The following is an 18,027-nucleotide window of genomic DNA, read 5'->3' as shown; positions in this document are numbered from 1 at the left end:
TGTATACAAGATGTAACATATTCTATGCATTCAAAAATCTCACATTCGAGTCCCGGACGCCCAGGTCCCGAGTCCCGAATTTCAGAAGTCGGGGCTCGGAGACCCGGAGCTCGGCAACTGTGTTGGGTGTCAGGGTATCCAGACCATTGGAGATAGCATGTGTCAGTATTTTGCGTTTCATGGTTTATGTTGTGTGAATATGGAATCGGGGATCAGGGACTCGGTATTCAGAACAGTGTCAAGTCCCAGGTCACAAGCTCCGAGTACCGAGTACCGAACCCCGAGTCCCGAGTCCCGAATTTCGGAAGTCGGGGTTCGGCAACCCGGAGCTCGGCAACTGTGTTGGGTGTCAGGGTACTCGGAGCATTGGAGATAGCATTTGTCAGTATTTTAAGTTTCATGGTTTATGTTTCGTGATTATGGAATCAGGTGTCAGGGACTCGGTATTCAGAACAGTGTTGAGTCCCAGGTCATGAGCTCCGAGTCCCAAGTCCCGAAACCCACACCCAGCAGTTGCCGAGCTCCGGGTCGCCGAACCCCGACTTCCGAAATTCGGGACTCGGGACTCGGGACTCGGGGTTCGGGACTCGGGACTCGGAGCTCGTGACCTGGGACTTGACACTGTTCTGAATACCGAGTCCCTGATCCCCGATTCCATATTCACCCAACATAAACCATGAAACGCAAAATACTGACACATGCTATCTCCAATGGTCTGGATACCCTGACACCCAACACAGTTGCCGAGCTCCGGGTCTCCGAACCCCGACCTCCGAAATTCAGGACTCGGGACCTGGGCGTCCGGAACTCGGTATTCAGAACAGTGTCAAGTCCGGAGTCCACAATGTCGGGGTTCAGGGTTTTGTTAAATGTGTATGGCAATAACAAATGTTAATTTGAGCGTATTTATACATCTTCCCCCAGTCTCAAATATCACGTGCTGAGGTCCGGATGTCGGGACTAAGTACCCTGGCACTCAGGACTCCCATATGTCAAGTCCCGAGTTCCAATTATCGAATACCGAGGCTTGCATCCAAATTATTTAGTCCCACATATCACTTGGGAAATGCTCAAAATTGAGTATTGAGGTCCAGATCACAATTGGTACATGGTATTCATTTGTTGGAATGTATATAGGTCACAATGCTTGCTCTTTGTTTGATCTTTCACACGCTGTATGGACCATCCACACTAGCCCATCCACATGATGGAACACCAGCATAAATATGAACAGCATCCCTCATATACCATGCCCAAGCAATCTGATCCCCTTCCACATCATACACTCCATGTCTCACAATCTTTCCGGAAAACGCAATCATACAGCCGGAATTGTACTTGAACTCCAGCTGAAGGTTTGGCATTGTCATCCGAGCATTAGAATAGTCCCCCACGGTGGTGAGAATGTCGAAGCATTCAGCAATGGACATGTGGTCTCGATGATGGGGGGTTTCCCAATTGGAAATAATGGAGAGGGTGTTAAACACGGATGCCCAGTACTGCAGGGCCTCTGGCATCTGTGGCAGATCCTTGCTTACTGCTATATTTCCAAGGTTTGACAAGGTTCTCAACCCTGCCCAGTACTGCTCAGGATGCATGACTCTGAGTGCCGCGGACGCGATGGCTGCTGGCCTTGCAATGGCTTTGAGGATATTCTTGCAGGAAGGTCCCTTCAATGATGCAGATACCTCCGGATCGGACACATTCTTTGGGATTGATAAGTATGACTGCCGGAATCACCATCTCATCAGATCCTACCTCGTGTCCCTGTTGAAACCATGCCAGAGATAGATTGATGCATCTGGGAGTTGCTCCAACATCTTCCGAGCCCCGGTTGAACAACCTTTGATTAGTTCGCCAATTGCCATCAGCCCTTACACTTTTTTCGAGGCTTGGAGAGAGCAAATAGGTGGCCTCCCTGATTTCCTTCTGTAGGTTCCATTAATATTCGATATCCATTGAGTAACAATGTATATTACACACCTGGGTGGTGTCTGTCAGGGCGTCTGGGAGATACCATGCAATGATGGCACCGGATGCATCAAGAATTATTGCAGGTTCATCGACCAACCTTTTGCCTTCATGGCCAGGAGGACACCTCTCAAGCAACCTCGCCTCTTTATGTTCATTATGCCCGGTGTCCTTCGGGGAGATCAATTTGCTATATCTTGCAATATCCATCTGCATCTGAACTGTCATGCAGGAATTTGAATGATAAATAGAATTTTCCGAATCTGCAGGAAGACCCACTGGGATTTTTAGATGCCTTTATGAGTACATCAGCCAAGCGATCGCACGCCATCACCAGATCAGTGTCTAGGTTGGGGGAAGGTATGACTGGGCCTCCTCCAGTCTTCTCTGCCTTGAATTTCTGTTCAGTATATTCCCCTGCTTCATAAGTCACAGTCAGGGCCCAAGTGCGCCAGATGTTTATGCTATCAGGAGGGGAAGGGGAAGAACCGTTCATGCTGGATGTTAATCTTGGGAAATCAGACGCTGAATGCTGGATGTCCGGACTTTGGTGTTATAGGGGGTGGAGATAGAGAGGATCAGATAAGGGAGCCATGGATAATTTTGGCTGCTGTCAAAGATGTATTATTATCCATTGCTCAATGAAATACTACCTGATTGGAAGTGTGCTGGTCATCAGATATTCATTTGTCGACTCCCGGGTCCCGGTACTCGGAAGTCGGTACGGTTGACCCATATTTGGGTGGTCGGAATTTGGTGTCTCATAGGGCAACACAAGCTTCGTACTGCCATATCAGGAGATCACCTGCTGCTCCGGGAACTCGGTAACTGTGATTTATTACCTCCTCTGAGTAAGGTTGACTCGCTGGTCATCAGATATTCATTTGTCGACTCCCGGGTCCCGGAACTCGGAGGTCGGTACGGTTGACCCATATTTGGGTGGTCGGAATTTGGAGTCTCATAGGGCAACACAAGCTTCGCACAGCCATATCAGGAGATCACCTGCTGCTCCGGGAACTCGGTAACTTTGATTTATTACCTCCTCTGAGTACGGTTGACTCACATTTTGGTGGTTGGAACTTGGCTTCTCGTAGGGCAACACAAGCTTTGCACCGCGGATTCCACATTCTGCAAGACAACCTAAGCACCATCAGAGGCCATGTCAAGAGAGCACCTGCTGCTCTCTTCAGAAACATCTCAACTTCGGTTGGCCATTTAACACGGAAAGTATTAACTAAATTATGTGTTGAGTTCCGGGTCCCGGAGGAACTTGGAACTTGGTACAGTTGACTCCAATTCTGGTGGTCAGAACTTGGCTTCTCATAGGGCAACACAAGCTTCGCACCCCGGATTCCACATTCTGCAAGACAACCTGTGCACCATCAAAAAGTATTAACCAACTTATGTGGTGAGTTCCGGGTCCCGGAACTCGGAACTCGGTACAGTTGACTCAAATTCTGGTGGCTGGAACTTGGCGTCTCGTTGGGCAACACAAGCTTCGCACTGCCATGTCAGGAGATCACCTGATGCTCCGGGAACTTGGTAACTTTGATTTATTACCTCCTCTGATTTGGTTGATGTACAACTACCTCAGCTCCATCATGTCTACAATTATGATACACATGGGCCCACCCATCTATATTGTATACCACCCTCGGCCCACCGGTCTAATACAACATCCCATACAACACCCTCGGCCCACCGGTCTAATTAATATGCGTCTGGGCCCACCCATATAATACAATATTTTATAATACCCTCGGCCCACCCGTCTAATTTAATATGTGTCTGGGCCCACCCGTGAATGTGATAACAAGTACATACCCATCTATCTCATACACATCTACCTTAATACACCCATCTGCATAATATCCAGCTACCTCGGCCCACCCGTCTACCTAATATTCATTTACATCGGCCAACTCATCTACTCTATATATTCCCTGCATGGGCCCACCCGCCTCCATTGGGAATAATTTGCCTCCCGGCCCATCCATCATAGTCGAGAATATTTTTATCATGGGCCCATGGTCCGCTGGCCCGTATCATATGGGATATTATGCACGTCCGTTCCCTCGTATTATACGGAGATAGGTCACTGTAGTATGTGCTTATGGGTGGTCTTTCCAGGAGTGAAAGTGTGCATGATCCAGAGAATGTGCCCTCTAGATTGCACATCCAACCACTGGCTACAAAATCCCCTCTTGCTGGCACATCCTCAATTCCTCGCCAGCTATTTTCTCCTGCCATCTTATCCATAAGTCACATGAGTCAATATATGCCTTGGTAAGTTTCCCTGTATGATCTAACACAGGACTAACGTACGAACTCGATAGCCCCTTCTATTTAGCGGTTAGTATCATAGATCTACGTGCTCTTGTGTGAAGTGCTAAATGATCCCCAGGGACCATACACTCCAACCTGGATCCATTCTCCCAACACAGTGACGCGGTGCTATGGGATGCACTGCATCGATCTTGTCTGCTTGATTCTAGTACCACCTCGAAACTGTCATCTTCTAGTGATGGCATCGGGAGTGAGCAAGCTCCCACCAACTGCTATGACCTTGACAGTACTATTGAGAGGGAGGAAATCTCAGCATTGGGGAGAGATCTCTGCTCAGTCTGTCTTGTGCATTGGTGAAAGACGACAGAGTTGTTGTGCTTGATAAAGCCACATTAGTCATGTGTCCTTACAAGCTGGACGTGTTACTAACGAACTCAAAATTATTCCTAGATGTCTCAATTCCATGCTCCTACCTCCCGCTGTGCACGATCCTCGCAATACTTTGTTATTTATCATCTTCTCCCATCGTCTCCTTGCCTATTGTCTCCTTGCCTATCGCCTCCTCACCTATTGCCCCCTCACCTTCCACATCTTCCCCCTCCCTCATCCTCACACTAGATCGCGCACATCGAGTTAATAAAAATTAAACTATGGACTATTAGTAGTACACACCATACATATCAAAAACTAATCACCACCTGCTGATATGTTTGTACTTGCTTGCCCCTCTGCTTCAAGTTTGGGATTCAAGAAAGACGCTAAGATGAAACAGTGAGTAACGCCAACACAAAACACTAAGTCACTTACAGTATTCAGCTGACCCATAGCTCTCAGGTATGTTATTGATTTTGGTATAAGTTAAAGTACAAAGGAAAGAGCTGATTCTTAAATAGTATATATTCATTCCCTGAAATGCTCGTCTTCACACAAGTTCCATGTGGCACCTTCGGCAATGACTCAGTTTTGGCACAAGGTCTTTGAAGAGGACGTTGGCAGGGTAAAAGGTCATTTTGGACCCATTAACACATCAGTTCCTCCAGTTTTATTTTTTCAATGATTTTTATTTGACTACTACCAGTGTGGCCCTCTCTCCATCTGGTGACTAGAGTGAGAGCTCGTGATTCACCTACTCTGCTTGTCTGCTTGGTTTTTTCTTGTGTTCTCTCGTTCTCTCAGATTTCAACTCAGTCTCTCGTCCCTTATGTCTACAGTATCAGTGTTAATTGTTTTGCCTCTCGACTTTAATACAATTTGGCTCGTTTATGCACACATTCTACTAAGTAAGTCGCTTCGTTTGGTTTGATTGCCTTTCGCCGCACTTGCATTCTGAGTTTTCTCCGTTTTTGAAAATTTCAGCCTTGACAAGTATTCATTTTACAATGTTCCATTTCACACTCAGAACCACACATTTCCGCTCACATCACACCAGCACCTTCACATCTGGCAGTAATCGCTGCACCTCCCACATTAGCCACAGCGGACGCTGTACCTCTCGCGCATACACCTCAGCCACAACCGCCACCAAGACCAGCGCCCACCATGCCCACCCACTTCCAGCAAGCCCCAGTGCCAAGCACACACGTCCGGTACACGCCAACAAGTGCTGACACGACTCAGACGTTGACGAATGGGAGCAAGGAGAAGGAAAATGGAGCAGTTGGGAAGAGGAAGTGGACGAATGGACAGAAGGCAGGAAGAAATGGGGAAGTTGGAAGCAGGAAACAGTTTGCAGGAAACAGTTTGCAGGACACAGTGAGCCCACAGACACATGCCAGCGCGCACCTACCAGTGACACCAAACCCAGTGCGACTCTCTGCACACATTCCAACTGGCAGGAAGTACTCAGTACCACGGGCGCGCCATTCACGCACGCCACATCACCGGCGCTTATTCTGGCACACCCATCATTCACACCACCATCACCATCACTCGCACCTCGGTTAGCTTGGACTATGCAGCCCATGCTGCCACCATCAACCACAGCCCTCACTTCGCCATTCACAACCGCATCCATCTCAATGTGCCCCACACCATCAGCGCATGTTTGCGTGCCACTAGCAACACCCATACCACTCGCACCCCCCATCCATCGCCAGCACACGCCATCTCTGAGCGTTCAACCCAATGATACACTGGCAAGTGCCAACGACGAAGTGATGTGATCGCATGGACTCAATGAATTGTGGGACAGCGAGAGGACTGGAGAGAAGTTGGGAGGACGAGGAGGATGGAAAGAGCAGAAGGGAGAGAGAAGGAGAAGGATTAGAGCACCTTGTGACTTGTCATCCCAGTCTGTGAGTGTATTGGTCCTCCTTTGAGCTCGAGCCATGCTGATTGAAGTTGTCGCCCACTGTTTGCAACCTGTGAGTTGTGTCAATCATCCTTCGAGTTCGAGCCATGCTGATCGTTGCCCACTGTTTGCAGTTGGTGAGTGTAGGATCGTTTTTTCATATTTTTAGAATTGCTAGTTTAATATTTATATGTACTATTACCTGCGGGGAAACCCTGCATGGGTGCGGGTAGGAGTGCGAGCTCGTTGTACAAAAACCCATACCCTCCATGCGGGTGTGGGTGCAGGTGAGGTTTCCGACACCCAGGGTTTACCCAGGTGGATATTAATACATACCGATAGCAGAGGTACTTTGTATCATTGCCATTTTGTTGTCCTGTGATTTGTTCTATCCTATGTGCACTGCTTTGAACAATATAATCAAATTTCCTGCATTTTTTGAATTTTTGTAGACTTTGACAAATTCTCGCCCATCCGCAAAGGGACTTGGAGTATTTTAGAGTATTTTAACGATTTGAGACAATTTTTGTATATTAAAAGGCAAGTCAAAATGAGATGCCCCTGTCATAGCTATACATTCTCTAGTATATTTGTTGCATATTTGCAAAATGCATATCAAGATTATGTGACCCCAACACAGTCATATATTCTTTCATATACTTGCTTGATACTTGTAAAAGGCACATCAAAATGAGATCCCCCAGTCATAGCTATACATTCTCTCGCATATTTGCTGCATACTTGCAAGACTTGTATCAAGATTATGTGACCCCGACACAGTCATATATTCTTTCATATACTTGCTTGATACTTGTAAAAGGCACATCAAAATGAGATGCCCCAGTCATAGCTATACATTCTCTCATATATTTGTTGCATACTTGCAAGACATGTATCAAGATTATATATCCTTGGCATAATCATATATTTTTTCATACACATGTTGAGCAAAGATAATAATGTATAATTCTAAAGCTAGATGTATCATAATGGGTTTCATTTGTCAGCTCTACCTGGTCATATCAATTCCAGGTTGATTTCCTGATGTACTGCAGGTACATCCCAAGATCTTTGTGCCACCGTTCTAGTAGGTTCCTATGTATTGCCGAGTCCTGTTGTTTCTCGAGACATGTTTGCCACAGTAGCAAAATTACATGTGGGCTGCAAGACCTATTCTACTTCCCCATGGATGATCAGATCTCAGGGTGTGGGGGGCAGACTTGTTATCCGAACACTGATTTGTTTGCTTTGAGTTTCGCAAGTGGTGTTGCGGTGGTTGTCGAGAAAACAATGTTGTATGAAGGGGTGGTTGACAGAATGACAAGGAGGGGAAATATCACCTGTGCAAGTGATAAGAGAGTGTTTAAAGTCTGAATGCCTCACTCAATGGAAAAGTTGTGAGGACAGTCGCCTCAAGTCGTGCGTCAAGAGTGCATTTGATTTTATTTTTACCAGCTAGCATGCGAGACCCATCAAGCAAGGGCAACAACGTATTCCATGAACCCATTTTGTGGAAGAGGTCGATAATTGAAATTATGCCACTCATGTGAATCGCACTGGACCACTTGTTGGCATCTTCTACAGGGGAGGCTGTTGGAAGAGTAGTACATAGATTGTTCGAGTTCTGAGGCTCATCTCCATGGCCCTGACTTGTTTGTCGGGTGCGCAAAAGATGTAGGAAGCACCTTGTGAGAACTACAAAGCAGCTAGTGTTAGTGCTGCTGTGGTCCGGTTCTGAACCATGGTTCGAACCAGACTTTTGGTCTGGTTCCCCTGTGGTTCGGTCCATGGTTCAGGTGTCAGCCAGAACCAGACCATAGTAAGGTTCTTGGATGGTCCGGTTCTTGGTTCTTGTCCAGGACCCTCTGAACCGGACCAAACCGGACCACAGCAGCACTAGCTAGTGTCTGGAACATGTTCATCCAACAGGGAAAGGGGCTTACAAGCTGCATACAGCAACAGTTTGAAATTGTATGTTACCTGTCTAGAACTCTTCTATGACTTCTGGATATATGGGACGCGTGGTCCCCCTGTCCGGGCATCGATCAGGACCAGGTCTCCCCACCTATGGGGTCCTGTTCTTCTGCCTCGCAAAAAATACCAGGGATAGTCGAGTCAAATTTGAGGTCTGCTGGTATCGCAAAACGACATATGTTTTGAAGGTGGGTTTCAGGTGGGTAGGTCTGCATAAAATAGTGTTCAGTGTCAGATTCATAAAAAACAAACCATCTTCTTACCACACGTAAGTAGTTTGTTGCGGAAATTTGGTTGAAGTGTTTGCTTCTAAACAAATTTACTGCTGCTCGAGCAATAACAATCTTAGGATAGAGAGATATCTCAATTGCAAAAACCTTCAAGTTGAATACATGACTTGAGTGAGTGAGTCTATTATTAGACTCACTGAAGCTCAAACATCAGTATTGTATGGCAGTGTATAATGTTAAAGTCACGTTCACAGCTGGGACATAACATCCGTTAATTGGGTTCTAGGAATCGCATCATCATAGGCCCTTCTCTGAAGTCTCACATGGGTAGCCTGCTCAAATGCATACGCATAGCCGATGAGCTTGAACTCGCTATACGCGGTTCCCATAAAAACAATTCCAAAAGGAAGTCCCGGGGCTTGCGTATAAACTGACGATGGCGTCACAGGAAGTAACTCGACGTCATCTGGCTGGAATCCGAGGGGCACTAAATATTAGATGAATTTGAGTAGGGTTAAGATCACAGTAAGAAGTACCAACCTGAAATCAACGGATACCCTGCGATTGCCGTGGGTGTCGATGCATTTTCGGTTGGTAGAATTATAGCATCGAGATTGAACTGGGCCAGAGTGGCATCAATTCCTCTCGTGCGACCCAAGTCGAAATTTTCGGCTAGTGCTGAAAAGTAAGCATCATCAGCTTGAGAGGCTTCCGATTGCTTGAATCTAGATATCCTGGCTAAAAGCATGTCACGTATGAGATTTGAGCCGACATACTGCGATTGATCATTGTAAAATGGTGGTGGAAGATTGAGGTCCGCACGTTTCTCGCTGAATTCTATCAATGCAGCGAGAGTCTTGACGCCTGTCGGAACGTCGACAAGTTCTGATAGGTATTTGTTAAGATCAAATTTGAAGTCCACGTCCACTACCCGCTTCTCCGCCTTCGATGTCAATAGTTCTTCTGTATCCGGGAAATCCGCAGGATCAACGATTTCCGCGCCCAAAGCTCGAAAGACATCAAGAGATGAGTTGAAGGTCTCCTGGATGACCTTGGTATTACGGATGAAGGAACGAGGCACTCCAAGACGAGCACCTTTAAGGGCGTTTTTGTCGAGCGCTTTCATGTAGTCTGGGACTAGTCCGGGCTGACGTAAAGTAACTTCATCTCGAGGATCAGGCCCAGCCATGAAATTCAACAATAGCGCGGCGTCAGTGACAGAACGACACATCGGGCCAAGAGTATCTTGATGAGATGAGATAGGTATTACTGGCGTTCATAATCAGTCAGGGAATCAGGAAGGCTACCACTAAAAACTTCACCGCCTGAGCGAGATACCAGCCCGATGGTGGGCTTGATGCCCACAACATTGTGCCTGCTACTTGGAGAGACAATAGAGCCATGAGTTTCTGAGCCAAGCGAACCAGCTGCGAGACCAATGGCCATCGCAACACCACTTCCGGAGCTCGAACCAGACGGATGTGCATTCGGGTAGTAGGGGGAAAAAGTTTGTCCCCCACGCTCCGACAAGCCACCGGGAACCTGTCCCTTTAGAAGTCCCCACTCGCCCCTCATACCGGACCACTCAGAGAGGTTTGATTTTCCTATAAATATAGCCCCAGCTTCACGTAATTGTGCAGCAGCAAATGCATCTCGAGGAACAACAGAACCCAGCAGTGCGTAGGAACCTAGGATACCCCCAAAAGCTGTGATCTACAAAATGGCAGGCAGAAGCATAGAATGTACCTGCAGTCGTGTTCATTCCTTATCCAAATATCGATTGATTAATACTGCATGTACATATATAACACCAAATCTCACCTTCTTCGTGCAGCGTAGCAATGTTATCTTTCAACAATAATGGTATTCCGTGCAATGGCCCGCGGCTGCCTTTGTCTTTCCGTTCATTGTCAAGGGCCGCAGCTTGTGATAAAGCCATTGGATTAGTCTCGATGACTGCATGTAATGCAGGACCCTTCAAGTTTACTTCCTCGATTCTGTTCAAGTAGGCCTGTGATTGATTAGACGCTGCATCTGATACGTACTGGAGCAGTAAGAGTCTACCTTGACAAGTTGAACACTAGTGAAGTGTCCTTTGACTAGACCATCTTGAAGTTCCACGATTGAAGCCTCGTAAAGATCAGGCAAAGCGACACCGGACGCCTTGAAAGTCATCAGATTCGAGTAGAGGAAAGATAAGAGCAAGACCTACTAGGTTCGTAGGCTCGGGACCAGCCTAGCTTATATATCCACGGACAAGTCGAGTGACTACGTCAAAATTCCCCACTCTCATGTGACGTACGTCACGAGTGTACTAGGTTCGCTGTTTTCGGAAAATGGTCAAAGATAACTTAGGTAGTCACATCCACGGACACCCGACAGTCATGATGATCCAAATATGAATCCTGGGTAAAGGAATGACTGTCTTTTCGGTTGTCACGGGTCCTTGAGTTGAGAGGATCGTGAGAACATTTCACGATGAAAGCATTTAAGCTGCGACATTGATGATCGATGAGTCTCCACAGACAGTGCGCTGTTATAGAGCTTGGACACAGGCTAACTCGTTGCTAGTCCATTCAAAATCATGATGCTTATCCTGGCGTACTAGTATGCTGCTGAATCTGCACAAATATTATTTGTGCCCCCCCGAAATAAAAAGTGTGCCCCCCCCGAAATTGAATTTGTGTGACACCCCGAAAAAGGAAATTGTGTCGCCCCAAAAACTATTGTGTGTCGCCCCAAAAACACGCCAAAAAAAAGTATGAAAATTCAGAATAGTACTTTATTGAAGGCAAACTTGAGTGAACGATTGTAGACTACATCAGCAAACTACTGTACTCCTTGTGAGCTTATGGATTTTCGAGCACAAAGGTCAAAAGACATGTCACCATCCTGAGTTACAGGTCACATCAGGTGATGTTATTTCACACAATATAATCTGCATTTGGCAGGAACTGAACCCAAGACCAGAGCGATTAGAGGTGTAGCATGATAACCACTTAGCCACGGGACCGTTCATATACCTCCTTAATAATAGCAATACATGCATGAACTGTCACATGACCAAAATGCGAAAATTCTATCAAGTCAGTCTAGTCAATTATCACTGCAACACTATCATTCTATTTACTACATAAATAAAACTACAGTAGCTTCACATAGTTGCAATAGAATGATAAACTAATGTACTCAATATATATCCTATTTAATTTTCACTCAGTCAATATATCTTTTTCAGGATTATGAGCATTACATGGATAGGGTGTTCAGAGTGGTCTGATTATTTCGGAACACTCCAGTGGTTATATATATACTTGAACTACCTGCCACATTACTTAAGCTCTGACTTTCCTCTCCGCTAGTCTTTATCTGACGTGTCCTCAGGATGGTACATGGATGGCTCATATACCTCAACACTCCCCCTCAGACTGAGGATCACATACCCAGTTGAGTTCTATGTCTCTCATGGCTGGGTTTAGGTAGTGCTTTGGTAAAAATATCGGCTGTCATTTGTGCTGTGGGCTTGTAGACTACACTGATTCATTTCTTGTGTACTTGGCTCCAAATATAGTGATGCTTTATGTCAAAATGCTTCGTCTGTTTGTGATACTGCGGATTCTGAGCAATAGCTAATGCACTTATATTGTCCCCATAGATCAATGTGGGACCATTTTGCTCATTCCCCAGTTCTTTATGCAAGTTTCGGAGCCATGTTGCCTCTCTCGCTGCATCCGAAAGGCAAATGTACTCTGTGTCACAACCCAATAACGAATTAACGCTGGGCAGAGACTAGGACTCAAACAACAGAATAATCACACAGAGGAGGTAGGCAGCAGGTACGTCTTGGTATTGCTCACTTGGAGACACAAGAGGTTTGAACTAAAGAACTACTGACTACGATGAGCTACCTATATACACATATTGAAACTGAGATCGAAACTGAGTATGAACTAACTAACCAATCAGAATATTTAAAGGTATCATATGATTCTATATATAACTATGATGTCATAACATGTGCCGCAGCCGCAGTAAGACTCTGGAACATTCCAAGAGTATCGCGAGGCATGACATCAACATCTTCGGCTTTGTCCGATAGATCACGTAACTCTGGTAATTCTACAATAGACGCAATAATAGGAACTTCTTCAACAGTAAACACATTCTTAGGAACAGGCGCTGTGACTGGGCGCTTAAAGGACTTAGAATTAAGGAATGAATAATGGTTTGTATTTGGAACTCGTGACATTACCCCCTCTCTAGGATGAGCGTCATCGCGAATGAAACTAGGACGAATAAACTTCTTGCGCCATTCCAAAAACTCTTGGGTTTCGAACACCGATTTGTTTATTTTGCGGGGATTCAATGCCTTCGGATTTTGCCGGTGAAATTCTTGAACTTTCAACCGTGCATTCTCAAGATTTTCCTCAGGTTCCCATGTCGCTTCTTCTATCGGATATCCTTCCCATTCTACTAGGTATTGGAGTTTTGATCTGTGCAGTCTCGAGTCTAGGACTTTTCGTACTGTCCATTCAGAATCGCCTTCTGATAAGATCTCTGGCGGTGGACGATGATGTGGAAGTCTTTGGACTAAGGTCGAGGGGGAATGCGGAGTGAGTAATTCTACATGGAATACCGGATGAATCTGATATTTTGCTGGAAGTTTCAGGCGGTAATTTACATCACCCGTCTTCTCTAGCACTTCAAACGGACCAAGTCGTCGATCGGAGAGTTTCTTATTTGGTCTTTTCTGACGGATATTTTTGGCATTAAGCCTGACCAAATCTCCTTTCTTGAATTGTGGTGCGTCTTTTACTCCTTTATCGTAGAATCTCTTCATTCGCTCATTCACCATTCGCAGCATACTTTCTGCGTCTTCCTTCGCCTCCTTCATTACATCCACTCGTTCATCAGCTGCAGGTACTTTAGAGTTGGAAATTGGTGAAAAAGTAAACTCTGGATCATATCTGTAGAGTACTTTGAATGGACTATGACCCGTTACAGTGACAGAGTTGTTGTGAGCGAATTCTGCTATCGGAAGCCAGTCTACCCAATCATTTTGGCGGTAAGACGTGAACATTCTCAGATATTGCTCTACTTCTTGATTGATTCTCTCTGTTTGTCCGTCTGTCTGAGGATGATAAGCCATCGACATGTTCCATTTTATGCCTAGGCATTTCGACATTTGTCCCATAAACTTGGAGACAAATTGTGTTCCTCTGTCCGATATCACCTGTTTCGGAGTTCCATGGTGTTTCCATACATTATCTAAGAAAAGTTTCGCGATTCCTCGAGCGTCAACTTCCTTTTTCGTAGGCATGATGTGCGTTTGTTTCGTATATCGATCAACGACAACAAAAATAGAGTCGAACCCTTCGCTTTTAGGCAAATCCACTATCAAATCACAAGTGATTGATTGCCAAGGTCCCACTGGTATTTCATTTGGTTTAAGCGGACCATGTGGTTGCGTTGGGTGAATCTTCGTTGCTCCCTGCAGGTGCACATAAATAGTTGTAAAATATGTGTAATATTGGCACTAAATAATCATTATTCATAATGGTGATGTATCCAAGGTAATATATTATCAAATACAAGCACTTCTCGACCATGATGGTCACAAGTAGTCACCTCTGGATACCTGCTGCCTAATCTGAACTTCGCGATGATTGATTGTAGGGACGACATAACATTGAAATCATTTGATCGTTCCGCATAGTTTTGATGTGTCTACGATAATTACTGCCATTCTGCCAGTGTAAAGACTGAGCGTCCCAACAATGCGACGGACCCACCACACCGCTACACCATCCCAGTCAGAATGAAGCTCGAGTGCAATGTAATCCAACTGCCATGGCACCTATTCCACAAGGGAGAACCTCTGAAGCGGTGAATTGTCGGTGTGTGGAGATCAATGGCCAATTTTTCTGTTCACCCACCATACATATGACACAGAAGACCCGTGGTGTGGGCTTCTTAGGAGCCGCTTGCTGGTATGCGTGAGTGGAAACATTTTTCCGTAGTTCTTCACTACATTTATTGATACCAGGCCTACAAACACATCTTCACATCCCCAAGTTCAGTCGACAAAGAACCAAAAGCTACGCGGTCCAGAAATGCTCGCCTCCATGGGATGAATTCCATCACCATCGCTTCCATTGCCTATGTTGCAACTCAGGTTCGTTGATTCCATGTATTTATAGCTAAGTGTTTTAATATACATGCAATTCAAGGTTCGATTCGCTATAAGCTCCTCTTCGGTGTTCTCGCGGACCGACACTACTACGGACTCGGAGACCTTTTATCATAGCCTTCTTGATCTTTTTGAGGATCCTGATGAATCGAAGGAGGTTGAGGAGCTACTGACATGGTGGAATCAGTATGGTTATCTTTCTTTACCATTTCGTTGAAGCTCATATTGCTATGTACCCAGTCAAGTTTTTCCTACTTCCTCTGCTGCCAAGCGATCAGTCAGCACCAACAGCGCCTTATCAAAAATCTGACTCAAGCGCCTTGCGGCCAAACAAGCAGCAGATTCAAATAGAGTCTCTTCATAGTTTTCGTGTCCTCATGTAGTAAATATAAGTAATACTTAATACGAATATCTTGTGACTATTGAGACCAAGCTAGCACATTGAAGTGATTACCTTCAAATGACCTGAAATGACAAAATACCTGAAACCCTGTTGTTAAATAATAATAAGCTCTCATGATATAGCACAATGGTCTCCTATGCAATACTGATCCATGTGAGCATGCCCTGCAAGATAACTGATCTGCAGCTAAACTCTGCTCAAGCTAAGATCATTGAACATGACCAGCTAAGATGTAACATGATGACTGAACCTCAGCAACCAGCTGAGGGATGACACTATGTTGTCATTGCTCCACAGCTTTGGACAAAAGGCAGCTTGATCAGAAACAGTCTAGTATTTGAAGACGGTATCTGATGCTGGCATTTGTCCAGAGTTCACAAAGAATAAATTATCTCACTTGCCTTATATTTGATGACAGAACCTCACCAGCCAGCTGAGGGACGGCACTATGTTGTCATCACTCCACAGTATTGGAATAAAGGCAATTCAATCAGAAATAGCCTAGTCTTCGAAGACTGTATCCAGCACTGGCATTTATCCAGAGTTTGTGAGGAATAAAGTAACTCCCTTGCCTTATATCTTGTGATCATAAATCATAATTATTGAAAAGGATGATAGGAGAGTGTCATTTGTTATCCAAATTGTACACTTAGTGGAACTTGGCAACCCAGTCTGGCATTGCAAGTTGGCATCATATTGAGATATCAAGGCACTACACTATAATCACATAACATCTTTGGGGCATTGGCAGCTTTGATCCAACACAGTCCGGCCATATAAAGCTTGATCAGACTTAGACATTCATCTGGAGATTGTGAAGGAAGAAAAAGTAGTCAAAGGTTACATTGGGCAGGAATAATTGTAGCAAATTACAACTAATACACAGCTAGATAACTGGTGGTGACTTCTAACAACTAAATATTCCCTTGTCAGGGCTGGTGGCTTTTGCAGCTTTGATCCGACACAGTCCAGCCATATAAAGTTTGATCAGACTTAAACATTCATCTGGAGATTGTGAAGGAAGAAAAAATGGTCAAAGGTTACATTGGGCAGGAATAATTGTAGCAAATTGCAACTAATACACAGCTAGATAACTGGTGGTGACTTCTAACAACTAAATATTCCCTTGTCAGGGCTGGTGGCTTTTGCAGCTTTGATCCGACACAGTCCGGCCATATAAAGTTTGATCAGACTTAAACATTCATCTGGAGATTGTGAAGGAAGAAAAAATGGTCAAAGGTTACATTGGGCAGGAATAGTTGTAGCAAATTGCAACTAATACACAGCTAGATAACTGGTGGTGACTTCTAACAACTAAATATTCCCTTGTCAGGGCTGGCGGCTTTTGCAACCTGTCCCATTGTGATGATAAGCTGGCAGGTGGTTGCAGTGAGATTATCACCAATGTGCATTTGGTGAGTTCTATCCAACTAAGTCCAGGTATTTAAAGCTTTCTCATTTGGAGTAAAATTCTGACAGATTTTATATGCATTTTACTTTAGATAATTCTTTGTCAACCTTTATCTTTTTCACGTCGGTTCCCTGATGTGGCAAGCAGGCACCATGGGCATCAAAGAAATACCACAGCCATCAGGTGTTACCTACAACAATAATGAGAGATTTGGCGGAGGCAGGCTTAGGTTCACAAACAGATAGAACAGATATGTAGTATTAGTTTGGATAATATTCATAGGTGAGTCAGTGCAGCTTGAAAGTTGATTCAGATGGTGGTGTCACAAAACATCACAAAAGGTCACAACAATGTCACGTCATGTGATGTCGTTGTGTTTGGATGAGGTCTATCTTGGAGGCAGAAGAGTGAAATTATGGATCATATTCAGGTAGTCTTCCAGTAGTATACATACTAGTCTACAATTGTCACTCAAGTTTGCTTTCAATAAAATACTATTCTGAAATTTTCATACTTTTTTTTTGGGCATCACACTTTTGTTTTCGGGGCGGCATGATATAATTTCGGGGCGACACATGTTGCAGTTTTCGGGGCGACACAATTTCCTTTTTCGGGGTGTCACACAAATTCAATTTCGGGGGGGGCACAAATAATATTTGTGCAGATTCAGCAGCATATACTAGCACTTCGATTCCTGGCCGCGGTGATGACACAGTGCCTTCAGGTGTGGGATGTTCAAGTGAATGTCATTCTGCTCTTGGGACCTGGCTAGGGGGACATCTGCGCTGGTTTCCTGGATACAAAAGACAGATCCATCGTAACTGCATTCAGTTTCATGAATAATGGATGACCGCGCCACGTCCATGAGTCACTCGAAACTGTCGGAGCTCCTTTCAAAAGGCACACCGGTACCATCTATGGTCTAGTACTCTTAATACCTGTCATGTCTCCCACCTCTCGCCCACCTAGACCTTTGTCTACAAGTGACGTACATGTTTTTCTTCACTTCCTACGCAAGCTCCTTCCCTCCTCTCTGGTACGGACGCAGTTCGCACCAATGAGCCTCGTCCACTAAATGTGTTTTTTCTACCTATTTGCTACCCAGTTGACTTGACGGTTCCGTTGCAGTTCCCGACTACATTTCCCCTACCTCGTTCGCTTATAAAACTCGAGTGGGGACTTTCATATTCAACTTACGCTTTTTTAGTCTTGGTCCAGGCACCACCACCACCCAATCCTCTGTCATCAATACTTTCGCAACCCTCAAATTCA

The 18,027-nt window shown here is 45.1% G+C and overlaps 3 protein-coding genes across 3 annotated transcripts; 2 read left to right on the top strand and 1 right to left on the bottom strand.

The window, feature by feature from the left end:
* Nucleotides 1-4,963: 4,963 nt before the first annotated feature.
* On the top strand, nt 4,964-6,419 carry F5891DRAFT_977776 (uncharacterized protein; the record flags this gene model as incomplete). The annotated part of the gene is made up of 6 exons (XM_041376735.1): nt 4,964-5,028; nt 5,067-5,091; nt 5,189-5,261; nt 5,469-5,537; nt 5,657-6,009; nt 6,093-6,419. 6 exons carry the CDS (start codon nt 4,964-4,966, stop codon nt 6,417-6,419), a joined length of 912 nt encoding a protein of 303 aa, XP_041229255.1.
* A 2,540-nt stretch (nt 6,420-8,959) lies between these two features.
* Nucleotides 8,960-10,383, bottom strand: F5891DRAFT_1017829 (amidase signature domain-containing protein). The gene is made up of 4 exons (XM_041361016.1): nt 10,074-10,383; nt 9,528-10,020; nt 9,292-9,476; nt 8,960-9,238 (listed from the first exon to the last, which is right to left on the bottom strand). The coding sequence occupies exons 1-4, from the start codon at nt 10,324-10,326 to the stop codon at nt 9,000-9,002; spliced, it is 1,170 nt and encodes a 389-aa protein (XP_041229254.1). The 5' UTR covers nt 10,327-10,383; the 3' UTR covers nt 8,960-8,999.
* Nucleotides 10,384-14,633: 4,250 nt separating this feature from the next.
* F5891DRAFT_1210404 (uncharacterized protein) lies at nt 14,634-15,251 on the top strand (the record flags this gene model as incomplete). Its single annotated transcript, XM_041369170.1, has 4 exons — nt 14,634-14,747; nt 14,798-14,926; nt 14,982-15,127; nt 15,182-15,251. Coding segments are annotated over 4 exons (459 nt in total), but the record flags the coding sequence as incomplete, so codon positions are not given.
* Between the last annotated feature and the right edge of the window lie 2,776 nt (nt 15,252-18,027).

Source organism: Suillus fuscotomentosus (assembly GCF_016647785.1).
Source record: "Suillus fuscotomentosus strain FC203 chromosome Unknown F5891scaffold_12, whole genome shotgun sequence".
NCBI classification, from domain to species: Eukaryota; Fungi; Basidiomycota; class Agaricomycetes; order Boletales; family Suillaceae; genus Suillus; species Suillus fuscotomentosus.
Note: the sequence above shows the minus strand (reverse complement) of the source record. Positions and strands in the feature narration are given on the sequence as shown.

Bases quoted from the DNA above. Each gene is read 5' to 3' on its own strand.
- F5891DRAFT_1017829 (XM_041361016.1), bottom strand. From the start codon at position 10,326: ATGAGGGGCGAGTGGGGACTTCTAAAGGGACAGGTTCCCGGTGGCTTG. The intron at 10,021-10,073 runs GTGAAGTTTTTA...TATGAACGCCAG, and splicing joins GCTGGTATCTCGCTCAGGCG to TAATACCTATCTCATCTCAT. The intron at 9,239-9,291 runs GTTGGTACTTCT...TCTAATATTTAG, and splicing joins AGGGTATCCGTTGATTTCAG to TGCCCCTCGGATTCCAGCCA.